The sequence below is a fragment of the Melospiza georgiana genome, chromosome Z (assembly GCF_028018845.1).
Source record: "Melospiza georgiana isolate bMelGeo1 chromosome Z, bMelGeo1.pri, whole genome shotgun sequence".
NCBI lineage: Eukaryota > Metazoa > Chordata > Aves > Passeriformes > Passerellidae > Melospiza > Melospiza georgiana.
Window position 1 is genome coordinate 65,940,703 of NC_080465.1, and position 24,497 is coordinate 65,965,199.

At 49.0% G+C, this 24,497-nt stretch overlaps 2 protein-coding genes across 4 annotated transcripts; one reads left to right on the top strand and one right to left on the bottom strand.

Annotated features, from left to right (window-relative positions):
* Positions 1-95: 95 nt before the first annotated feature.
* On the bottom strand, positions 96-10,220 carry NR2F1 (nuclear receptor subfamily 2 group F member 1). Of its 3 annotated transcripts, XM_058043568.1 has the most exons (4): positions 9,687-10,220; positions 7,324-7,438; positions 5,860-6,387; positions 778-866 (listed from the first exon to the last, which is right to left on the bottom strand). In XM_058043568.1, the coding sequence occupies exons 1-3, from the start codon at positions 10,135-10,137 to the stop codon at positions 5,898-5,900; spliced, it is 1,056 nt and encodes a 351-aa protein (XP_057899551.1). In that variant the 5' UTR covers positions 10,138-10,220; the 3' UTR covers positions 778-866; positions 5,860-5,897. The 3 variants fall into 3 exon arrangements, with proteins under 3 accessions (XP_057899550.1, XP_057899552.1, XP_057899551.1); XM_058043567.1 differs by lacking the exon at positions 7,324-7,438 and having other exon boundaries at positions 96-866; positions 9,687-10,218; XM_058043569.1 differs by lacking the exon at positions 9,687-10,220 and having other exon boundaries at positions 96-866; positions 7,324-9,373.
* A 442-nt stretch (positions 10,221-10,662) lies between these two features.
* On the top strand, positions 10,663-14,583 carry LOC131095709 (uncharacterized). The gene is made up of 2 exons (XM_058043762.1): positions 10,663-11,117; positions 13,271-14,583. Exons 1-2 carry the CDS (start codon positions 10,855-10,857, stop codon positions 13,872-13,874), a joined length of 867 nt encoding a protein of 288 aa, XP_057899745.1. The 5' UTR covers positions 10,663-10,854; the 3' UTR covers positions 13,875-14,583.
* The last annotated feature ends 9,914 nt before the right edge of the window (positions 14,584-24,497 follow it).

The window sequence follows — 24,497 nt, forward strand, 5'->3', positions numbered from 1 at the left end:
CATATGGTGTTTTAACTTTTACCAAAATTGAAAATAAAGACTAATATATTACAAAAGGAGTAACAATGTTCATGGTAAGTGTTTGCGCATGGAAATTTTGTTGTCGTTTGCTTGGTTTTGGGCGGTTTTGTTTTTATTCTACACAAGGTTCAGTTCAGTTTCAATGCTTTTTTTGTTTTGTTGGTTTACTGTACAGCATATATCAACAACAGTCCACAATAAATCCTGGAAGATCCAGTATCCCCTTCAGGTTTGATTAATATCCCCTCAATACTCATTTTTTTTGTCTCTTTTATTAATATTATTTATTTTTTTTTTTCCTCCTCTCCGAAAGAAAACGAAACGGAACAGAAAAAAAAAAAACCAAAATAGGCCAAAAAAAAAAAAAAAAAAAGGCGAAACATCACAACCTCCACGGACGACAGGTCCGTCCTTCTCCCCTCCACGGCCACATCTGTGCTCCCTCTCGCCCTCTCTTTTGTTCAGTGTCCGCCTCCCGGGCCCCCCCGCGCCCCGAGAGCCCCGGGTGCGAGCGCTCCCTGGGCGCCGCTCGGCCGCCGCTCCGCCGGGGCTGCGGGACGGGCTCTAGGAGCACTGGATGGACATGTAAGGCCAGTTGAAGCTGCTCCCCGACAGTAGCATATCCCTGATGAGGGTTTCGATGGGGGTTTTACCTACCAAGCGGACGAAGAAGAGCTGCTCGATGACGGAGGAAGAGACGGTGCGCAGGGAGGGCAGCCGCAGCAGCAGCTTCCCGAAGCGGCTCGGCTGGTTGGGGTACTGGCTCCGCACGTACTCCTCTAGCGCGCACTGCGATTTCTCCTGGAGACTCTCGATGTGCGCAGCATCCGATAGGCCGCAGGCGTCTGCCCACCGCAGCGCACCCGCGGAGGCAGCCGCAGCACGGCGGCAGGCGGGAGGAGAGTGGAGGAAGGAGGTGGAGGAGGAGGAGGAGGAGGAAGCGGGGGGAGATGGTTAGTGGCTGGGAACCGCACAGGGAAACTCTGCGAGGATGGGGGGCAGCCCAAAGGCGCACCCCCCCATCCCATCCCATCCCATCCCATCCCATCCCATCCCATCCCATCCCATCCCGTCTCATCCCATCCCATCCTATCCCATCCCACCCCACCCCACCCCACGCTACCCCATCCCATCCCGCGCATCACTGCCAAATAAATAACGCGACCTCGCTGTGCCTCATTGCCACCGTGGGTGTTTCCACCCGGGATGCGATGGGGGTGCCAACATCCCGCTCGTCCCAGTCACACACACACACACACACACACACACACACAAGCCCCCACACTTCCTTTGCACATCCCCCCACCGACACTCCGCGCTGCCGAGCGTGGTTTCTGCTCCAGGGAGCCCATCACCGGGATGCTGGAAACCTGGACCAGCCCCCTTAAATAACGCCGAGAGGAAGACAAATAAGGTATTGGGGAAAATAATAATAATAATAATAATAATAATAATAATAATAATAATAATAATAATAATAATAATAGCAACTATAAAAATAATAAGCAGAGTGGCACACAAGCAGAGTGAGAGACACAAGGAGTTTGTTTACATGGCTGCACATCACAGAGAGGCAGCGACTGGGTCCTGCAGCGACTGGCAGGGAGCCGGCTGGGGGATGCCGTGGGGCAGGGGAGAGGGGAGTCTCCTCTGCTCCTGCCTCGCTGCCAGTGATCGCAAATTTGCGATGTCTTTGCAGGCTGTGTGATAAATCCGGTAGCAAAGGGCTAGGTTAGTCCCAGCTTGTGCTCAGCAGGCGTCTGTAGCTCTCAGACACAAAGCTGGGAAGAGCTGCAGCAGCTAAGCCTTGCCTAAATGAAACCAGGGAGACTCCTTCCTCACAGGTCCTTCTGGCACCCAAACTGTCACAAACATGCACCTTGCACCTTGCAGAAGTACGTGACCTGGGCAAGCGTGCACTAATCCGAGACCAGAAGCCCTTTACATCCACGTATTGTATCTATACACCTTATTCTGTTCGTATAGATACGAGCAGAGAGGTATGGATGCATCTGTGCATTTGCACACACATAGAGACACTTACAAGCGCATATCCTATCTCAAAGAACATATAACCCAAACCAGAGAATAACTGGGCACCAGCTGCTTGTGGAAGGACTTGCTCAGGACACTGCAGTCATGGAAAAGTGATGGGTATGCCCACATGGTTGAAACCATCCACATTGTTTCAAAGATTCAGCATAGATATTAAAAACACCAAACCAAAAAAATAACTGCAAAACCTAACAAAAAAAACCAACCAACAAACCAAAAAAAACCCCTCCAGCCATCAAGATCAGAGCAAGGGAGTCAGCTAGCAGTGCAGGTTAACAGATCAAAGCCAGACTTTACTAATATATAGATCCATATATGAATTAGTTAATGGCCCCTAAAAAGACATTATAAAAATGTGTATGTAGAGTTGTGACCCTGGAAAGACACAACAAATCAACAAATTATTCAACGCTAAAAATAAAATAAAATAAAATTTGTTGCACAGGCATTTTTGAAGCTTAAGTCTTCCTTTACCGAGAACTGACTTTACAAAGATTTCTGAGCACCTTCATCTACAATACTATGGCCTCAAGCAAAAATACAAATAAAACAAGCCATAATTTAGGAACTTCTGAGAAGGAGAACCTTTGACCTGAGCTGCGGACTTGGCATCCCTCAGACACACAATTATCTGAGCCAGGCCGCTCTGCTAATCCATACTTTACCTTTAATGCAATGATATTTTGCAACATCTAAAGCACCAGGTTGCAACATACATATCTATCAAAAGCTGGGGCCTGTTCTTGTTTGCAATACATATCAAAAACCACAGACCTGTTCATATGTTGATTGCCACAAATCAGATTCCATATTTACATATATCTTGCTATTTTACATGCATTATCTGCCCATTATGCATTAGGATCCTATTCAACTTCCAAACAATGCAATATGAAAGGGTCTTACTGACACTGTGGCAGAGTTTTTTTTCTTTATGCTCCATATGTCATACCCTTAAGGTTAGTAAAATATTTATCAGACATTTACAATAAGTGCACCTAGTAGTGCAGGTCACTGGACAATGTGGATAGGGAACTTGCCCTCTAAAAGGGCATCAGCCTGATGTGGTTTTTGAAAATTTGCCGCGGGTTTTGCCTTAGACCTCCAAAAACTTGGAATTTTCTCATGCCGATAGTATCTGTTTGGCTTAAATTATTTTAAATGGTCTGGCATATGCCTTCACTTGGGTTTTATTTCACAGCCTAAAGTGGGGGTGGGAAGGCTCAATTCTCCCTTCAGAATGAGATTAAAAATAATAATAATTAAGGGATCCACAACTTGATTAGATTATGTAGCCCAGAGAGGTGCAATCCATGGGAGAAATAATGCAACCCATGTTTACTGAAGGTAAATTATTATTCCATCTCAGAAAGTGGGCTAATGTGAAAATCCTGTGTGTGCCTTGCTTTTTTATATGGCAGTGTGTCAATAAGGGAAAGCTCTATATTTCTTCTTGCGGTCTATGGAAAAGAAATTATGTAAATAAATAACCATTACTGTTCAACACACTCCAGCCTTCCCTTTGTAGTGGCGGCAATGTATTTCATGTTACACGTTCAGAAGAGTTTAGTGTTCAGAAAATATAGACGTAATCAGCTGGCATCTAACTAGAAATCAAAAGTTCTTATTGCGCTGCAAATAGATTTATTTGATTTATGTTATCTGTCTCTGTCTGTTCCCGGAAACATTTATTTATGACGATGAAATGGTAGATGCAGGAACTAATAATGCCGAAGTTTGGCAGCGGGGAGAAGGAGATGAGGGCAAGGAGGAGAGGAGGGTATGCAAGGGAAGGGTAAAGGAGGAAAGAAGGGAGCTGGTTTTGGGTTACTGCACAGCTTTTGGATGGTGTCCAGAATTTTACAGAATAAATACATGCTCTCTGGAGCCCAAATGTAGAAACCACAACAGGAAAAATCCATGCCAGTTTTAGACACTTTGTCCTCAGTGAAGGACTTTACACAATATGCCTAAAAATGTCTTTTCTGTCACTTAAAGTTTGTTTAAAAGTTGGATGACTTAGAGAAAGGCTTCTCATTAATTCCCCTCTGAATATGCAACGAAAACAAGTTTAGTGAAAAGTGGAAATGTGCGGATGGGGTAAGGAGTAGTGGATTACTACTGACAGCAGTATTTCCATTTTCTGAGATGCCCTGTGTGATCCTGCTCTGAAATAATATTATTGTTCCCTTCCTTCATTCTCCACTCCACTGTGGCAAGGGGCTTCTCCCCTCACAAATGTTATTACCTTTGGTTTTATTATATGTAAATGAAGGGCTCCTTTAAAGCCACTTGGCCTTTTCTAACCAAGGTCAATTGTTTCAGAAGTAAAGGGGGAAGATTAGAGGGAACAGGGAGAGAAGAAAAAGAAGAAAAAAGAAAATATTGCCTCAACCATGTCCCTATCAGGGGCAACTTCCTTCACAGGGCCTTGGACGTGTGGAAGGGCTGAGGCACAGGCCAGGCATTTTCCCAGCTCTGCTTGGGAAGAATCTCTCCAAGTTAGGTCTGGGGGGGAAAAAAAAGGTTCTCCTTGGCTATCTGTGTGTATTGATGAGCCTCCTGAAACAAATGGGAAAGGAAAGTCTGGGAGTCTGGAGGCAGGCTGCGGAGTTAAATCACCCTGATAAATGCAGGCAGGTCTCTTTGTCACTCTTGAAAAACATGTTTCCATCAAGAAGACTTATTATGATAAAATACATTAAAATGTCGAGTTGGCTATTCAGTAAATCTTCCATTTGTTTTAAGATTTGCACATTATCCTTTGCAAAGAAATATTCTCTCCAATGCTGCGAGACTGCATTTGCACTGGAAGTAAAAGGGGGCAGTCACAGTACATGTCTCTGACCACCCTGCATACAAATTAGATACTCCTGTCTAAATAAATTATCTGATGTTCAAATCGATATTAATACTACATTTGCTACATTACAATATAGTGCAAATTTAGGAGACATTTTAATACAATGTAAATACTGTCTTTCGTGCTTGAAAGGCAGCAAATATTGATGGATTATAAACTGCTCAGTGTTAAACAAGGCCTTTGAACGATTTGCCATCTTTGTTCAGGAATGCTTTTAATTTTGCCTCGGCCTGGTTTTAAGTCACATTTATCAGAACTGTTTAGTTATTGCTAATGGGGAAAAGAGGAGAGAAGCTCATACAAGAGAGGAGCTAGGGGATGGGGAGAGGGGATATAAAAATGAAAAAGGAAAAATAAAAAGAAAAACAAGTAGGAAAGGTGGCAATTAGTCATATCATGATGATAATTAGAATAATTAAAAAACTACACTGCCCAGACTCTTATCTTGCCTTGTTTCCATTTCCTATATTTCCTTCACATAGTTCCCCTTTGATGTTTATAAATTCTCCCTTGCAGGTTACAATAATAGTATACGTATTATATTCTTATAGGCTATGACCAGAGCACTTCAAAGGCAATGCTAATGCAACTTTCCTGCTAGTTAATTCAAACCATCTATCACAGGGAAAAATTGTTAACATGCATGTTTCCACCTCCTACACTTAATTTGATTTTGGTTTTTCGTATTATTTTTTTGGAGGGGCTGTGTGTTAAAGAGCCAGTATCAGTGGCAATGAGGATGATCCCTGGACCAGAGCGTATCCCCATCAGGTGCTATGCTTCCTCCACCTCCAGTATCTTTCCTTTAAAAATAATTCTATTTAAATTATTTCCTTATTTTCCTGCATGCGTTTTGGGTTTTTTTGCCTTTTTTTATTTTTTCTTCCCAGACATCTCACATCCCGAACCCGTCCCCTCACCTGAGGTGAAGAGGACGATGGCTTTCAGGCAGCTGTATTCAGCCGAATCGACGTGCAGCGCCTTCAGCTTCTCCACCTGTTCCTGGAAGATGCGGATGTGGTCCATGAAGGCGACAACGCGGTCTGCCGACATGGGGGAGGCGTGGAGGCCGGCGGCGGCCAGGAGCGGGGCCACATGGAGGGGCATGGAGCACTGGGCAGCATTGAGGACGAAGAGCTCGCTCCAGGTGAGCCGCAGCAAGGCCACCTGGTCGGTGATCTGCAGGTCGGGGAAGAAGGGAATATTGCGGGCCCACTCGACGGCGCTGAAGAGCAGACGGGCGGCCAGCTCGCAGATGTTCTCGATGCCCATGATGTTGTTGGGCTGCATGCACTGGCTGCCGTAGCGGGAGGTGGGGTAGGGCTCGGCCCGCAGCAGGAGGGAGATGTATCCCGAGAGATAGCAGTGCCCGTTCAGGGGGTCGCCGTTGGTCAGCGCGTACTGGCCGGGGTTGGGCTGGGTGGGCGGCATTCTTCCTCGCTGAACCGCTGACAAAAAGAAGGAGAGAAGGAGAGGAAATGTGCATCCAGGAGGCTCGCAGGCATCGCCCCGGCGGCGCTGCCAACCAGCCGGAGACAATGCCGGGCTCCTTCCCCTCCCCGGCACCGCCTCGCCCCCGGCACACGCACAGGCACGGACGCACAGAGGCATGCGGAGCCGGGCAGCTGCCGCCGGCCTGCCCCGAGCCCCCCGCCCGGCCCCTGCGCGGCCCCGGCCCCGGCCCCGACCCCTGCTCAGGCAGCCTCAGCCCAGCGGCAGCCAAGCGCGTTCCGCTCCCCCCACCCCCGGCCACAATGCAGACAGGCTTCACAAAATAAACAGATTAAAAAGAAAGGGGGAAAAAAAAAAAAAAAAAAGCCAAGGCAAACAAGACAAATCCGCACACAACCCCCTCTTCCCCCCTCCCCTCTCGTAACAAAAGAAAGCCCGGTACGTAAAAAAAAAAAAAAAAAAAAAAAAAAAAAAAAAAAAAAAAAAAGAAGGAAAAAGACAAGAAAACAAAAAAGAAAGAAAAAAAGAAAAAAAAATCAAAGAAGTCTTCCGGGTGGTAAGAAAGTAGAGTTAAAAATCACAGCCAACTGTAAAAAATACAGCCAAGCTCAGTTGTGAATCCCAGCCTATTGCCCTGATACTACTGAAATTTACAAGTAAACTGATGTATAGCTCTTTAGAATAAAATATTAAATAAAATAATTCGTAAAACCAAATGCGTTCATTTTCTTCAAAAATACCTCGTCGTTACCCTTCAAGCTGGAACAGGTCGCAGCGTTCCAGCTCCCCACTGCTAACTTTATTACCAGAACCAGCTTTCCATCGAGTCCCCCCCCTCCCCCGCCCAGCAAAGTTTTCCCTGCTAAAAGGAAGAGAAAGGTTAAATATTATCAAGGGAAAGGGGGAAATAAAATAAAAATGTCCGAACTTACAATAGCCAAACATTCGTGGAAAAAAAAGGGGACGGTGTAATTAATATCTTTGGTGAGCTGTTGCCACTGCAAAAGCCTGCAGTCAGCGTTGCACAGTGAATGCACAAGCTTGCAACTGCAAAAACACTGGATTCATTAACCATCTCCACACAGAGCGTAAGCATGCCTCGAGTCCCGAAAGCTGACCAAAGTTGGGGGTTTTTTTGTTGTTCTTTTTCTCTCTCTCTTTTTTTTTTTTTTTTTTTTTTTTTTTTTTTTTTTTTTTAGTGCGTGCATGTGTTTTACTCCATCAGTGCCAGCGTTTGCAGCCGCTTGCCATGTAAACAAATGTAACTTGAGGGGAAGATACGGCCACTCAGGCTCGTACCCTGCACACACAGACACCCCGCACACCAGCACACGCTCGCTGGCACACACCCGCACATGCAATCACTCATGTTTCCGGCGTGCCACATTTTTCTCAACTTTCTCTTTTCTTCCCCAGCGAGCCCTCCTCGCCACCCGGGCCAGACCTCTGTCCTGCTGCCCTCCAGCCCTACCTCTCCCTCTTCAATCTACTTGCAAACTTGGCAGACATTTTTTCATTTAACTGCATGCACAATTCTCACTTTTTTGTTTATTTTTTTCTCCTCCTTCCTTTTTTTAAAAAAATTGCTTGCCTCCACTCTCCCAGGTGCCTACCAACAGCCCCTGCAGCTACCAATGAAGCCATCATATTTGTGAGCTCTTTTAGACCTGGAGCAGCCCATTTCAATTCCTTTTCTTGTGGCATATAAAATACAATTTTAAAATCCCTGCTCCGGAGAATCAATTATTTCGCTGATGTGACATCTTTAGAACATCTTTAACGATAGTCACGGGGTAAACTTTAAACCGAGAGAACATGTTTCAAGGAGAAAAGAGGGCAGGAAATCCCCCATACACGAGAATGAGTCTGAACGCAAGGAAAACCACAGACAACTTTTGGAAAGGAGGAGAAAAAAAAAAAAAAAAAAAGCAGAGCAGCTGGAAATAGTGTGGACCCGGTGCTAGATACAGGCTGTGGATGTTGCTAAAATGAGAAGAACCGGTAAAGCGGTTATAAATTGAGATTTGTAGGAAGACTTTAAGGAGAGGGTGGAGTTTGATGAAGAAATAACATGAGCAGCGCACTAAAAAAAAAAAAAAAAAAAAAAAAAAAAAGAAAGAAAGAAAGAAAAAGAAAAGAAAAAGGAAAAATCGAAAGAAAGAAATGACAGAAGTACAGAAACACGATTCAGTCACAAACTTTCCTTTGAACGCATGGAATGAAAACAAGGCCAAATTTCTCACAGAAGCACACTCCGGGGCACCGGGAAGCACAGGGAAGCGAAGATAGAGTAGCACATTTCCTCCCCTCCTTTTTTTTTTTTTTTCCCCCTTTTCTCCCTTCCATCTTTTTCACACCCTTTCCTCTTTCTCTAATTACACGTCTTTCATCTTTCTTTCGGGAAAAATGAGCCTGAGAGATGAATCTACCGAGAGGTAGTGCAGGTTTAAAAAGAAATGATGGGGTGGAAAGGGGGTGGGGAGGGGGTGAGGGGGAAGGAAGCTGAATGGAGTCACATCTCGTACGGGAGAAAGATGTATCTCCCCCCACCCTCCGGTCTCATGCCAACAATAGACAAAACCACATCTAAAACACGCACACGCACACATGCATACACGCGCGCGCAGGGGGAAGTGGGGATAGCGGCTAAATGATAAATATTTAGCAAGCGATTGTAATAATAGTAATAGTAGTAGTAATAATAATAACAATAATAATAATAATAAATTCTCTGCACAATTATGAGGAAAGGGGAGAGTGTAGCAGTGCCGGAGAAGGGGGTGGGGAGAAGCGGGAGGGAGGGCAGGAGGCACAAACCGAAAAGCAAAAGAAAACACCACCAACCACCATCGACAATAACAACAGAACCTGGTGCAAAGCTGCCAGATGGAGTGCAGGCAGAGGAAGAGATTGACATGTGCATGGAAATATATAGAGAGTCCTGGCTGGATTGCTACCGAGAGCCGTAAATATATATATATATATATATATATATATATATATATATGTATACATATATATATGTGTGTGTGTGTGTGTGTGTGTGTGTGTATATATACACACACATATATATGTGTGTGTGTGTGTATTTATTTTTACATATTTATATTTATGTGTGTGTGTGCTTGCACGCCGCGCGTGTGCGCGCGTGTGTGTGTGTATGTACATGCATATAGGTGCGCGTGTGTGCGCGTACGGACAGGCAGACACAGACAGACGGAGAGCCCTCGCACACGCACGCCTGCACAGCCAAGGGGAGAGGGGAGCGATAGCATAGTAGGGAAGAAATATTCACCTTCCCGCCTCATGCCCACTTTGAGGCACTTCTTGAGGCGGCAGTACTGGCACTGGTTGCGGTGGTGCTGGTCGATGGGACAGTTCCTGTTGGCGCGGCATGTGTAAGTTAAGTTCCTGCGGACGCTCCTCTTGAAGAAACTTTTGCAGCCCTCGCAGGTGAACTGGCCGTAGTGCTTGCCGCTGGACTTGTCTCCGCACACCACACATTCGATGTGCTGCTGGCTCTGCCCCGAGCCCTGCTGGCCCGCTCCCTTGTCTCCGGCCGCTCCCGGCGTGGAGGGGGGTCCCGGCTGGCTGGGGGTCTGCGGGGTGTGTGGGGTGGCCGAGCTCCCCTGCTGCTGGGGCTGCTGCTCCCGGGCCGGCTGCGTCGCGGCGGGGTTGGGGCCGCTCGGAGTGCCCCCGGCCACGTCTTCCTGCGGATCTCGCCAGCTGCTAACTACCATTGCCATATCTCGGGCCCAAAAAAGTGCTGGGGAGCGGCGCGTCTCGCTGCGGGCTGCCGGGGAGTGAGGCGGGGGGCGGGGGGGTGGCGGCCGCCCGGGCGCCGGGGGCGAGCGGAGAGCGAGGGGACCCTTGCTGCCGCCTGCCTCCGCCTCGGCTGCCGCCGCCGCTGCCCTGCTGCCGCCGCCGCTGCTGCCGGCTGGAGCCGCTCCTGCCGTTTTCTTTATTTTATTTATTTTTCGCCGCCGCGAGCCCCCCTCCTCTCACTCGCGCTCTTGCTAATTTTTTTTTTTTTTTTTTTAGAGAGGGGGAGGGGGCGACGGAGGATTTTCTCCCTCTCTCTCTTCCCCCCCCTTCCCTTTCCTTTTCCTCCCTTCCTTTTCCTTTCCTTTCCTTCCCTTCCCTGTCCTTTCCAGCGCTCCCCCCTCTTTAAAATACCCCCGCCTGACCGCTTCTCCCCTCTGCTCCCGCTCTCCCCGGCTCTCGCTGCCTCTCCTCGTCCTCCCCCCCCCCCCCCCCCCCCCCCTCCGCCGCCACTTCAAGTTGCAAAATCAGAAACGGCAAACAAGGCTGTCGGGAGAGGCATTCAGGAGAGTAACACGCCGGACACGCACACGCAGGAGGCAGACACGCGCGCAATCGCCCGGCACACGGCTCCCCACTCGCGCACACGCACACACGCACGGGCACAGGCACACGCGGTCCGGGCGCTACGAGCGCGGAGGATGTGCAGGCATAGAGGAAGCCGCGGCGCCGCCGAGGAGGAGGAGGAGGAAAAGGAGGAGGAGGTGGAGGAGGAGGAGGGGAAGGAAGAGGAGGAGGAGGAGGTCGCCGCTCGCCGCTCGCCGCCGCCGGGGCTCGGCCGCCGCCGCTCCCGCGGAGGCTGCTGTCGCCGCCGCTGTCGCCGCCGCTGTCGCCGCCGCCGGTGCCGGTGTGGGCTCTCGGGGAGGCGGGAGGTCGAGAGAGGAGCCGCTCGCCGGCGATCAGAGTACGGAGGTGTCCGGGGGCCAGGTCCAGGGCAGCGCGCCGTCAGCCATTCAGGGCGGTGGAGCCGGGGAGCGCGGCGGAGGCGGGCGGGGAGCTGAGGCAGTTTGATCTCCTGTCGCGGCGGCGGGGAAGGAGGAGGAGGAGGTTGCCGGTCGCTGCTCTTTCTCTCCCGAGCTGCTCTCTCTCGCTCTCTGTCTCTCTCGCTCGCTCGCGCTCTCTCTCGCCTTTTTTTTTTTTTTTTTTTTTTTTTTTTTTTTAAATCGCAGAAAAAAAATCGGATGTGACTAAATTCGCAGAGGAGACGAATTCACGGCGAAGTGTAAAAATAGAGAACGGGAATAATAATGACACTTGCAGGAAAAAGAGAGATCCAAAGTAGGTCGGTAAATAAATCCTCTTCTTCTCCTCTTTCTTGCCTTTTCGGTGTTCTTCTCCTGTGAGAGCGCACGATACTGGTTGCGAGGAAAAAAAAAGGAAGAAAAACGGTGGAAATCGCCCCAAAAATATTCTTTTTTTTGTTTGTTTAGTTGCCTAAAAAAAGTATTTCGTGTAAAAACTCATCACCCAGAAGAGAAGCCCTCCCCCAAAATAAAAAAAGAGGCAAGAATTGTCAAAATAATAACGGTATTAAGATGTGAACGCGTTCTCTCTCTCTCCGGACTTTCCCCCTCCCCCCCTGTTTCTCTCTCTCTCCTTTCCCCCTTTTTTCTTTCTTTCTTTCCGAGTTTGGTTTTTTTTTTTTTCAGTTTCACCTCTCTCCTCTTCTCCTGCAGGAATGAAGCGAAAGACACAAGGAGGAAGGGTGGAAAAAAGAAGAAAAGGAAGGAGAAGAGGGAGATGAAGGGGGGGCACACTAATAGAATATGCAAGAAAGGGAAGGGGGGGAGAGAGGGAGAGAGGGGGAGAGAGGGAGAGAGAGGGAGAGAGAGAGAGACCCAAAAAATGAATGCGTTTAAACGGGAAGCCTAGCAAAGCAATGTTTCCGAAAGGGGGATCTGCGCGAATGTCTGTATATAGTGAACTTTGACACTACTATTGAAACTGACACGTTTCTATGGAGATCGCTGCCTTATATGGAGCTCGTGTCAAGGAGCCAAGAGAAGGGCTGCTGGCAACTGATAATCAAAGGCGACTGACTGGTCAGAGCCCTGAACTGGGGGGAGAGAAAATGGGAGGCTAAGGTTAGCCAAACCTCCTTCACTCCATTGGTTACCCCCCAATTCCCCCCCTCCACCCGCGCTTTGCTTTCTTTTATTTTTTCTTTTCTTTTCCTTTCCTTTCTTTTCTTTTCTTTTCTTTTCTTTTCTTTTCTTTTCTTTTCTTTTCTTTTCTTTTCTTTTCTTTTCTTTTTTTTCTTTCTTTCTTTCTTTCTTTCTTTCTTTCTTTCTTTCTTTCTTTCTTTCTTTCTTTCTTTCTTTCTTTCTTTCTTTCTTTCTTTCTTTCTTTCTTTCTTTCTTTCTTTCTTTCCTCTCTCTCGCTCTCTCTCTCTTTTCTTTCTCTTTCTCTCTCTGGTTCTTTCTTTTCTTTCTCTCTCTTTCTGTCTCTCTTTCTTTTCTCTCTCTTTCTCTCTCCCTTCTCTTTCTTTTCTTTTCTTTTCTTTTCTTTTCTTTTCTTTTCTTTTCTTTTCTTTTCTTTTCTTTTCTTTTCTTTTCTTTTCTTTTCTTTTCTTTTCTTTTCTTTTCTTTTCTTTTCTTTTCTTTTCTTTTCTTTTCTTTTCTTTTCTTTTCTTTTCTTTTTTAAAAAATTAAATGAAAGAAAATTATTCACTACTTACTGAATGGGATAGGGAAGGGAAAGGAAATGGGAGGGGGGAGGAAGGAGGGAGGGAGAGAGGAAGAGTAGAGAGAAGGAGAGGAGATTCTTCTGACAAGCACAATTTGCACTGTGATCCTCCTGTGCTGCTATTTACTTTGGGACCTGATTAGTATGGGTCGTCTATGACCCCTCTACCCCCCCAACCCATGACACACATGGGCAGAGGAGGATGCATTGCGATAGGCAGAAAGGTGCAATTAAAAAGACGATGGATATGGGCTCCGTGTAAAAAGTTAGTGTGGGTTGGGTTGTGTTTTTTTTTTTGCTTGCTTGTTTTTGTTTTGTTTGTGTGGGGTTTTTTTTTATTATTTTATTGGTTGTTGTTTTTTTCCCCTACAGATCTGAAAGAGGGATTTATCTTCCGCTTGCCAGTTGCAAAAGCCACTCCAGGGGTGTTAGTGATGGAGAAGGAAACACGCGCTGCACGGAGGAGCAGGCGCCCGTACATGCACACCCTTGCACACACACGCGGCCGAGTCCACACACATACTCAAATCCCCATATGTTCCCATCCCACTTCGGGCTATTTTTGCAGCGTGTCCCTCGTCCCTCACCCCTCATTCCTCACCTAACATGTCCACCCGCGGCCCCGCAGGGCTCCACGCTTCTCGCGGGGGTTTCACCCCTACCCTTTAATTTCATTTTGGGGGTGTGTGAGCAGTCAGCATCACCCCCTCCGCTGCCCTGCCCGCCGTGCGCTCCCCCTCGCTCCCCTCGCCCGGCTCTCCCGGTCTCTCCAGGAGCCCCACGCGGGAAGGGGACGCGGGGTGCGGGGGTGTCGGTGCCCCCAGCCCCGCGCTCCCCTCCGCTCCCGGCCCGGCGAGCGGGAATCGCTGGCTCCGGCTGCCATCTAGCGGGCACGGAGCCGCGGCCCGGGGAGCCCGGGGAGCTCCGCGCCTGCCTGCAGCCCTGCACCCCACCCCCGGCTCTTGCCAAAAAATGAATTTCCCCTTTCCTATTTCAAATAGAAAACTGCACTGAGGAGAAGACCCTCTTCTTTTCAATTTCTGTCTCTCTCACAAGCCGGCCTTAGAGGCAGCTTCCCTTTTGTCAGGGATCGGAAATTTGCCTTGGGTTCGAAAGACTGCATGTGACAAAGAAGAAGCAGAATGTAAAAACTGAACAGCTCCCCCCCGCCAAAAAAAATCCCAAAACAAAAACTAACACCCCAGGCGCCTCTACTTGCCACCATACCTTTCTCTTAGCTCCCAATCAAGTTTATGATTATGATAATCTAATCAGATTAGAAGGTGGATGGAAAACCTGCAGAAGGAAAGTGAATTAAATGGGTGACAGAAATTTTATTGTTATTATTTGGTTTTGTAAAGTGATGTTGATTAATTAAAAGTAAAGAGAAAAAAATAAGCCCCTCAAATTTGATGCATAGTGATCATGATATTTTTTTCTTTCCCTGTCGACTCTGAAATCTGAGGCTGGGAGCCGCCTGAAGAAAAGATTCCTTCATCATTTCTAAGATCAGAATAAACGCTTGATTTTGTCCCGAAATAATGAAGAGATTTTCAATGAGCCCCTTGCCCAAGCCGTCTCTGTTGTATATTGCATTGATAAAAAGGATGTTATTGACTATGCAACAGTAGGCTTCTTTCCTCTCTCTCGCTCTTTCCAAATAAAGTCTCCGTCCTGTCTCTTGATCAGTGAGAAGGTGAAACGAATAAGATTAAATAGGACAAAAAAGCAAGCTCCGTATGTGTATCATCTAGATTTTACTCCCCAGACTGTGAAGAGACAGGGAGTAAAAGAGGCAGAGCGAGGCACGGAGGGGGGGGGGGAGAGAGAGAGAGAGAGTGAGAGAGAGACACAGACACAGACACAGACAGAGGCAGAAAGCCTGAGAGGAGGTGGACGGACCCAGCAGCCGCAGCCCAGCTCCTCCCGGACCGGGCACTCTGCCGACGGCCCCGACTCCCCGGGCCACCCCAGGCAAGTCGCCGCTTCCTTCCTCGTGGTTTCGGGGCAGAGGGAGGGGAGCAAGGCCGCGACACTTGGCAGGGAGACCTTCCCCAGTCCTGCCCCCCCCCGGGCCACCTCCTCCCCTGGCGTCATTTGGGCATCCCGGCATTTGGGAGGAGTGAAAGGCGCCTAGTCCTCATTCTGTCCGAGGTTTTTCCTTCCTCCTCCCTTCCGTTCCCCTTTCCCCCCATAGGAACATGTGTGGGAATTTCCACGGCTCCCCTCCCCACACAAGGCGGGTGTCTCGCAGGGGGACCCACGCAGGTCCGGCAGGCGCCGAGCCGGGCGCCAGGGCCGGCTGCAGCCGCAGGGCGCCGGGCTGGGGACGCGCAAGCATTCCAGCGCTCTTCTCTTTCACCTGCTTTGTTTGTTACTTGATCACCTAATGAAAAGATCGATGGCAGCTTGTTTATCTGGGTGATAGTGTCAACAGATTACAGGGGCAGTAATCAGATGTTTCCCAGCCGGGCTGGGCACAATTGTAATACAGAGGGAGCCTAAACATGCTCAGACTGCGCTAGTCTGGGCAACGGGGGTTGTGCGGCGGGGAGAAATTTTTTCCCTTCGTCTGGCTGGAAGCGCTTGGTGGTTTTCACTCGCTCCGTGATGAGGAAGAGCAGCTTTTAAACGGGATTTGTAGAAATAGATGATGGGTGAAGGGCCGGTGAAATTTGCGGGAGTCCCGAGGAGAAATCCATCTCCGACGTCCTGTGGCTGTGCAGTAGCCTGCTGGGGAGGGGAGACGGGACTCTGGGCATCCATCAATAAAAGTCTCATGCCTGTGTTGACCAGGTTAAAGCAGAGATCAGTCGACGAGAGGCATTTCCTCTCCTCAACAAATTACAGGGACACGGTCACAACTCACATTTAATTGGGAAATGAACTTTGATTCCTTTTTTAACCTCTGTGGATCTGGAATGTGTAAAGGAGATGGAGCTGGGAACTCGGAGAATTAATTTTCCCTCTGTCGTACTAGATGCTACTTTCCCCAGGCCAGAGTCCAAGGCTGGGATCTGAAGGTGGGAGAGTTTTGGGAGGCTTTAGCGAGTGGTTTTGGTTGTTTCTGTTTGTTTGGTTTTTTCTCCTCCTTTCTGTATCTCTCTTCTCCACCCCTGTCTCCTTCCTCGTGTAACCCAGCCTGGAATGGCACTGGTTCCTCTCTCGTCCCCTGCAGAAAGGAAAAGTTCCTCTGGAGATTTGTGAGTGGCCCGGGTGCATGTAATTTGGGAGCTCGGATACATAGCCTCTGTTTTCTTAAGCAAATAAGTGCCTTCTTCAGCTGCCAGCTCCACAAGGCACCACACACACACACATACACACACACACTGAAAAAAGTACTCACACGGGGACGTACACACATATACCCACATATATATGCACACACCTATGGAGTGGGGTAGATGGAAGGCAGTAGGTGCACACTTACACAGGGTGCAGTGAACAACTTTGACTTGCAAAAAACATTTCATTCTTGCTTTCAATTTTTAGTGTATTTAGTCGTTCTCAGTTCTGACCTGTGGACACCTACAGGCTGTAAAACCAGAGTGTTGCACTGGGGTTTCCCCCTAGCCTCCGCCTTCATCCCTTGGTTGGAGTTTTATGGCTGCCCCTCTCCTGGGCCGGGCCTGCTGCAGAGCGAATGTGAACGGTCACATTGGACCCCCCAGTCTGAACTGTGTGTCCCAGCCCTGCTGCTCCCCAGGCCCCCAGCCAGGCTGGGGGTGGCACTGCTGTTCCAGGCCTCCACAACCAGTGGTGCCCAGCCAGGCCTCATTTCCCAGCAGCAGTGCTGGGGGTTTTCCTCACAGGCCTTTTTCTCCATTTGCCTTTTTTCTCCCTTTCTTTTTCCCTCCCTTCTCCTGCCTCTGCTCAAGCCAGACCTGAAGGATAACTAAGTTTCTTGAGGAACGCAACATATGGTGTGTGTGTGTGTGTGTGTGTGCGTGCGGGAGGCGGTGCTGCTGGAGGAGACGCGGTCACCGCTGCCCAGGGCAGGTGGTCTCCGGTGAGTGCCATCCCCCGGGGAGACGTGACCGAGCGGGGCCAGCTCCCTCCGGGCGCCCTGCGCTGCTCCTCCGCTGCCTCCTGCAGCACCCACCGCTGCTGTGCCGAGGGACGCGCTCTGGGGCGCCTTGTGCCAGCCCTGGTGCTTTCTAAAGGAAGCCTGATGCCGAAGGTGGGCCCATCCCACCCTGGGCGTTCCGGGTGCGTGTCTTTCTCCCCCGTCCCGGTGTCCCTATCACAGTCACCCTAGCCCGTCGCCCAGGACGTTTCAGTACTTCCCACCGACGGCGACTGGGCTTGGGAAACAAGGCCCTCCACCTTTCCCTGCTGGACTCCCCCTCCGCCCGTCTGCCGCACATGCCCCGGGCCACGCCATCATGCATAACCTGCTTTATTTATTTATTTATAAAAAAACCCCCAAACAAACAAACAACAACAACAACAAAAAAAAAAACAACCCGCAAGCTTTGGAGCGTACTCCTTCCCCCCGTTTCCTCTGTGAAACACCGTCTTGGGGTCACGGCCGACATCCCCGCGGTATCCAGATCTGCTGCTGGGTCTCGCAACCCACGGGGCATTATTGTGTGTCCCACCCCGCCGAGGTGTGCCCGCTCTCCCTCGCCTCCCGCCTGTGTTTAACCCGGAGGCGCGACCGCCCTTCCCTTCCGCGCACACCGCCTGCTTCCCTGGAATTATTTTAGACGGGATTGGCAAAAAAGCAGTGTGACAGCGGCCCTCGCAACTCCCCCCGCCACGCCCTCGAGAAGGCAATCTGCCGCTCCCGCATCCTCTCCGGCAGCGGGTCCGCGCCCAGCCGGGGTTTGTCATTTGTTAGCACTCAAAAGTACCGGGCTCCAGTGCCAACCAGAAAGCAGGCGCTCGTTATCCCTACAGACAGAAACGCCTGAGCACCCGACAGTCAGCCTTTTTTCCCCAATTAAAAAAAAAAAAAAAAAAAAAAAATCTGTGCCTTGAAGTAAAAACCAAACCAAAAGCAAAACTAAAAACCACCACAGAACCCCAACCAACAAGCACACAACAAAAAAAATGCTGTCTGTGTGAGGACGGGAGAGAAGGCACCCAAAACGAAGGCCACTTTTCTAACAGCACAAAGAAACATAGCAATTCCCAAGTAGAGCTGCAGGAGCAGAAACTGATGACCTTTGGATGGAGATCAAACTTTCCTGTATAAGGAAAATCTGGGAATAATTTTCAACACACTCGTGAATCCAGGACCAAATATTTACATTCGGCACAAGTAAAGCTGCGGTGATCAGAGCGCTGAAGCCAAGAGAAAAAAAAATTACAAAAACCACTAGCATAATGCTTTGCACTGAACAGTTCCGACTGTATTTTATGCTTTCAGCTTCTGTTAGGGCTGAATTTGGTCTTTTTATGATTCTGAGTTGCGCTGGAGATTTTGATAAAGAGCTGACGTTTGGAAACGAGTTTGTAAGTCGTGAGATTGTCCTGACAACGCCATCGACGGCAGTATATAATAATTTCCTTAATAGTTACCTGTCAGAGATTCCATTTCTTTTACTGAGGGGATTAGTCAGTCAGGAGTAGATTTGAGCTGGACTTTCCGCAGACCAGAGACCGGCTCCAAGATGTTTAAGTATTTAATGTCACTTTCTCCCCTGCATCCGAGATAAAACTGTGCAAAAGTATGTTTGCCGGGAAATACTCAGCAATGGTAGAGTAGTAGCGATATAATCATATTTATTCATCAGAAATTGATCTGAGTAATAAACCTTAGCATTTCCATTGAAACTGTCAGGAGCAAGATATGTTTATTACGGCATATTCTGTCTGCGTGGGGAGGACCGGGCTGCGCTTCATATAAAGTTTAAATTAAACAGAATAAACACAGTAGATCGCTCCAGCCCAATACAAAAGCTGCAAATGACCGCTACATATTTTATGGCGCAAAGGCTTTTTTATTATTTTTTTTAAAATATAATTATTCACACGTTTCTCGGGGTTAAGCCCAGACATATCCAACAGTGTTGTTAATAAGTTACACAAAATTGCCTGATCCTATCAAACGGGTCTAGAGTTATATGTTTTATTGTTAACCCCTTCCACCGAATCTTCTGAAGCTGAAAGGGAAAGGGAAAGGGCTTTTGTCCGAGTTGATCCTTGGCTATTCTGGGGCTCAGGTTGGTGTGAAAAGGACGAGGAGGTCTCTTGAAATCTCCTTTTATCTACTCCTATTTTCTCTCTGGATCAGCAAATTTGAATAGACACCATCTAATCGCTCGTAATGGAAAATGAAAAAAAAAAAAAAAAAAAAAAAAGAAAACCAAGCCACCCAACAAAAAACAACTGTGTGTGTGCTCTGGGAGCTGCGAAAATGCTTTTGCGCTGGGCTGCCTGGCCGAAGGGGTGCGTGCCCTTGAGTGCGCCAGCCGGGGAGCAGCGTGAGCAGCGCCTGCAGCCGCAGCCCGCGGTGCGCGCACCCCGCGGCTCCGCGGAGAGCCCGGCACGCCCTGTCCCTGCTGCCCCGGCCCCCGAGCCTGGGCATGCCCTGCCCGGGCCGGGAGCTCTGGGGTGGGTGGGCACGCTGGAGCAAGCAGCGTCTCAGAGACTCCTTCCCGGTGCCCGGGCTGTGAGGAGCTTTTTTGAGGAGTGATAACACGGAGTCGACCCGACACTATTTTCTCTCTCACCCTCAGACTCCTGGATTTTCGTAATTTGCTCTTATTGCGGATACCTGGACTGAGAGACAGTCCGGGCCGCCGGGAGTGGGTGACCCCAAGGAACAGTCGCCCTGTGGCGGGCGACCAACTCCGCACATCAGGCAGGCACGGACGGGGGTGTCCGCAGCTTCCTGGGAATCATCTTGCCAAGGCTGGTGTTTCTGGTTTTTGGTTTTTTTTTTTTTTTTTTTTTTTTTTTTTTTGGGGGGGGGGGGTGTTGGTTTGGTGTTGTTGTTTTTTGTTTTTTTTTTTTTTTTTTTTTTTTTTTTTTTTTTTTTGCTATGCGTTAAGGGGAAAAATAAAAAAAAAGGAGGCGGGCAAACTTGGGGGCCTCTGTCAAATAGAAAAAGTTTTGCTCTAGAGGCTCAATCCAAGGCACTATCTCTTCCTTCCTAGCAGCTCAGAAATTGGCGTTTCTTTCTCAGTCTGGGACACTTTTGCTGAAAATTCCTTCATGTGACCCCTTTGTTGCTAAGGCTACAAGTTCCCATCCCGACACACAAATCTTTTCCACTCCAGGAGCAGCTCAAGTCCTGGGCAGAAGTCATGACTTAAGAGACTTACTTCAAACTCCTTGGAGTGCCTCCCTGCTAAATACCTGCTTAAGTCTAGAGGTTCAAATGAAGTCCTCCCCCCGCCATCGTGTGCCGCCCCCCTCCTCCTCTCCCGAGGTACGTTTTGCTGGGACTTCTAGTAAATAGATGGCGAGAAGGAAACACAGTCGAATAAGGATTAAATTAAGTAGAAGAAATCCAGGCGATGTATATTTTGAAGATGCGATGGGGCGTCAAACTGATGTTTAACACATTTTTTCCACTCACTGTGCACAAGTCCTCAGCCCCCATCGCCTTGTTTAATTTTTTCACCCCCGAGGAGGCGGCAGTCGTGGGAGGTGGACAGATAAAGGCTCCCTCGACCCACAGATCTTTTCCTATCCTCAAATGCCATGGGAAAGGACAAGGAGACGCCGTGTCCCCAGGCACGGCTGGGGACACACTCACACACACTCACACTCACACACACACACACACACACACTCACACTCACACACAGAGAGGGGCTCTTCCAGCACTGAAGGACCTGTGAGGTGGAGTACTGCGTGGTCATCCAGACTGTCCCTAAATGCAGAGCTCAGGTGGAAAGTGGTTGTTTTTGGTTGGTTGTGGTGTTTTTTTTTTTTTTTTTTTTTTTTTTTTTTTTCCTTAGCAGAATTACCCATCTCCTTCCTCCACTGCCCTCGCTGCTCTCTAGGTTGCACCGGTCAGGAAAATACAATTTTATCTCCCCGGCTCAGCAGAGTGGACACGTGTTTGTGCACCCCTGAGCCCGCCAGCACCGCTGAGAAGTGGCTCTCCTGGATGCAAAAGGAGAAAAAATCTCAACAAAACCCCCTCAACCTCCCTCCCTACCGCCCCCCGCCCCCCCAACCCCCAAGAAGCCCCAGAGAGGCTCTTCTCCTGGAAAAGTTAAGCGTGACTTAGTAAACATTTGTAAATGCAAATAGATATGAATAAATAAACCTCAAACCAGGTAGTTTGGGTGTAATAGTTTAGCAGGACTAATTGCAGACAATGAAGCTGAAATGACTTCTCCAATTAGCTGCTGGTTGGAGCTTATTTGGAGGATCTGTCAGCTCTAGCGATGGATAATTGCTTTATTGCTCACAAAACTATCATCTATTTAGAACATATGTGCTAATTACTCTGGATGGGCGTCGGAAAAGAGACCATAAATCTATTAGCCCTTTAAAAAGTCTAAGGTACTTGTGAACGACCAAACTCCCTTCCTTGGAGCTTAAGGGCAAGAGTCTCGTCTGGATGGTACTCTTTCCATAAAATAAAATAAAATAAAATAAAATAAAATGAAATAAAGTAAAATGAAATTAAATGAAATAAAATAAAATAAATTCAGCCATATATACACGTGTATTTTTCAGTGTATATTTGCGACTTCACAGTGGGAGGGAAAATAAGGGAAATCATCCTTCTATAGACCAAACTGGTGCAATAAATCACTGTCATAAAACCGATTTTCCTCTTCAGCTTTGCACTATTTTTCCCCCCAAAAAGATTAGTTTAAAAATCTTTTAATTGGATTACTCTGGAAAATTAATCTCCTTTGGGCTCACTAAGTTTGTGTACCAAATATCTGGAATTAATTCAGTGCCACAAAACGCATCTGCGATGCCTTTTGTTCAAACTAGCTAAAAAAGGGACAGGTAGGGAAAGTGGCATTTCGCCGTACGCATTCATGTCCCCTCGCAGCTCTCTATGCATATTCATTGCTGTATGTGTCGCATTGTACCGCATAAAATTGCTATTGTAAAGGACATAAACAGAATTGTTTGCTGGACTGTGCTGTGGGTCAAGACACCAGTGAGGGGTGAGGAATTCGGGGGGAAAACGCAGAGAAAGGAGAAAGCTTTGGCAGCCGCAGTAGCAATCTCCGTGGCGTCGCGCACCGAGGGTCATGCCCGGGTCGAAGCGGTTCCGCCCCGGCCGCTCCGCTCCGCGCTGCCCCGCGCCCGCCGCCCCCGCCCCGCCCCGCTCCTCTCCGCTGCCGCGCTGGCCCCGGACCCGCGGCGCTTTCGGGGCCGTCTGAGTGGAACTCCCCATCCCCGGCACCCGCTGAGATTCAATAGGGTCCCTTAGTTTTCAGCGCAGTTTGAGCGTGAGCAGCACCCTCGTGAGGTGCGGCTAATTGCGGGGGCGGCGGGGGATTAGAGGCGTAATGACTTGTCGGGGCGGTGGTGGTGGCTCTGTAACACAGCGTCTTCTTTTCCCCCCGCCTTTTACAAGTACAGGCTGTCTCGCTGCTAACAGAGCAATAAAGCTCTGGGTTCACCTCTATATTTTTACTTGCTTGTTTTCCCGGAAGCAAACGAACCTGTCGCTTATTCCCGGTGGTTTATATGCAAATTGTGACACTTCACAGAGTCTTGGGGACCGAAGGGGCAGGGAGCGGTTCCTTCCCGGGGGAGGAATGTGGGAGGAGAGATCGTGAGCGGGAAAGTTCCTTCTGGGTGGAACAGGAGGCAAGGACCGCTTGTGCGAGTGTCTGTACGTGTGAGCTGAGATTCAGGCTGGGTAGGTGACGGGGCGGCACGGGGTGGGCACGAAGCAGGCTGGACGATGAGGCTGAGGAGTGCGAGGGTGAGGATGAGGGTGAAGGTAGGTTTTGACCTCTTGAGCACTGGTCTAGCTCAGCGCCCTATAGAATAATCTCTCTGCCCAGACCTAAATCCCAGCCATTCTTGCATGCTTGTCGCCCTTCATAAGCTGTGTGTGGCATTTCCAAGTCAGCATTAAATTTCCAGTGTCAGCCGCTGCTAAACTGCGAACCGCGGAGTGGGATTGTCCGTGTTTAATAACACGTGACACAAACACGTGTGGAATCACATGGAGGGAAAACATGCAGAGCAAGGTGAACATCCCATGCTACAGGCTGGGCATATCACACAGGGGTGTATCACACAAGCCCAAGCCCCGAAATCCTGCAGACAGGTGTCACATGTGCTCACATGCAGCCAAATAACTTCCACTGCAACACGCGTGAGATCCTTGCGTGGACGTGCACAAGTAGATCGCTATTTCCAGGCAGACTTTACGTACTTGCTAAAGAGCCCTGTGGTCTGCAGCGAATTAATTATTGCACCTTGGATCTCTGCTGACCATGCATCACCCTCGTGTTTCTTCCCACCGTGCACAGGTAGAAGTTTTTCAGCCCGTGTGCTGCAGCTAAACAGATGATTACACATTGACAGTATCTTTATCCCTAATCACATGATGTTAAATGAATCTTAAAGTCCCTTCTGAGACAAATGAAGAATTCTCTCTCTTTTTCTCTCTTTTGTCCTCCTGTCCATCTGCCTGCACCGTGGACGCGCTCTGTGGAAAATGTTTACAGTTTGGAGGACTCTAACCTTGATTTTCCAGCTTTGAGCTCCCTCTGGAAGCGGTAAGAGCAACTACTCCATGTTACTGCACAAATTCCAGCACCATTGTGGGTCGCAGGTGTTGCAGCCGCTATTGTTTGCATCCCTTCTGCAGCCCCGCGGCCAGAGCCCCGAGGCTGCACCGACCTCCGTGTGCTGCTCCGCACACCCTCGGAGCCCGGGGCTGCCCGTGCTGAGCGGGCACGGAGGTGGAGAATTTGGAGGCGAATTTGGTCCTCACCCAGCCCCGCTCCGCGCCGCCCTTCGGCCGCCCGCTGGCCTCTCGCACCAGGGCTCAGCATGGAGACTCTTACTTTCTCCCACAAGGGGAATAGACAGCTCATGTGTGGACAGGCATCTTTTTCGGTTTTATGTCAGGATTGCCGAGCGCCCAACGCAAGGCGGAAGGCAAAGACCTCCGAGATAAACTGGTATTGCCCTTTAGCCCCAGGCTGGGAGTGGAGGGACGGCGAAGACAGTCACCGCGCCGAAGGTTCCGAGGCAAAAACTAGGCAGAGACGGCAGGCAAAACCACTCCTAAACAGGAAAATACCTAGAAACCCCGAGCTGTGCCCACTTGACCAGAAAGCATCTGGGACGGTTGCTTTTGGTTTAGGGGGTGCAATGATCCTTTGGAGACGATGCAAAGGATGCATTTGTAACCAGCTACAAAAGTGAGGCAGGTGGAGGCAGGATGCTGCGCTATGCCAGAGCATCCCTGAATAGCATTAAACTGTGTCATGAATCAGTGTCATCATGACGTATGACACACCACAAGGGATCATGATGAGTGACTGGCATAATAGACAGAGATAGTGGACCAAAGTCTCCTTGACAATTCTTAGTCATATGTCTTGGGGGGATAGTTTTACATTCATGATCCGTTTATTTGGAGCCAATACAGGGAAAGAGACACATGAAGCACACGGCTGAATCTGTCTGAGCAGGAGGAAGA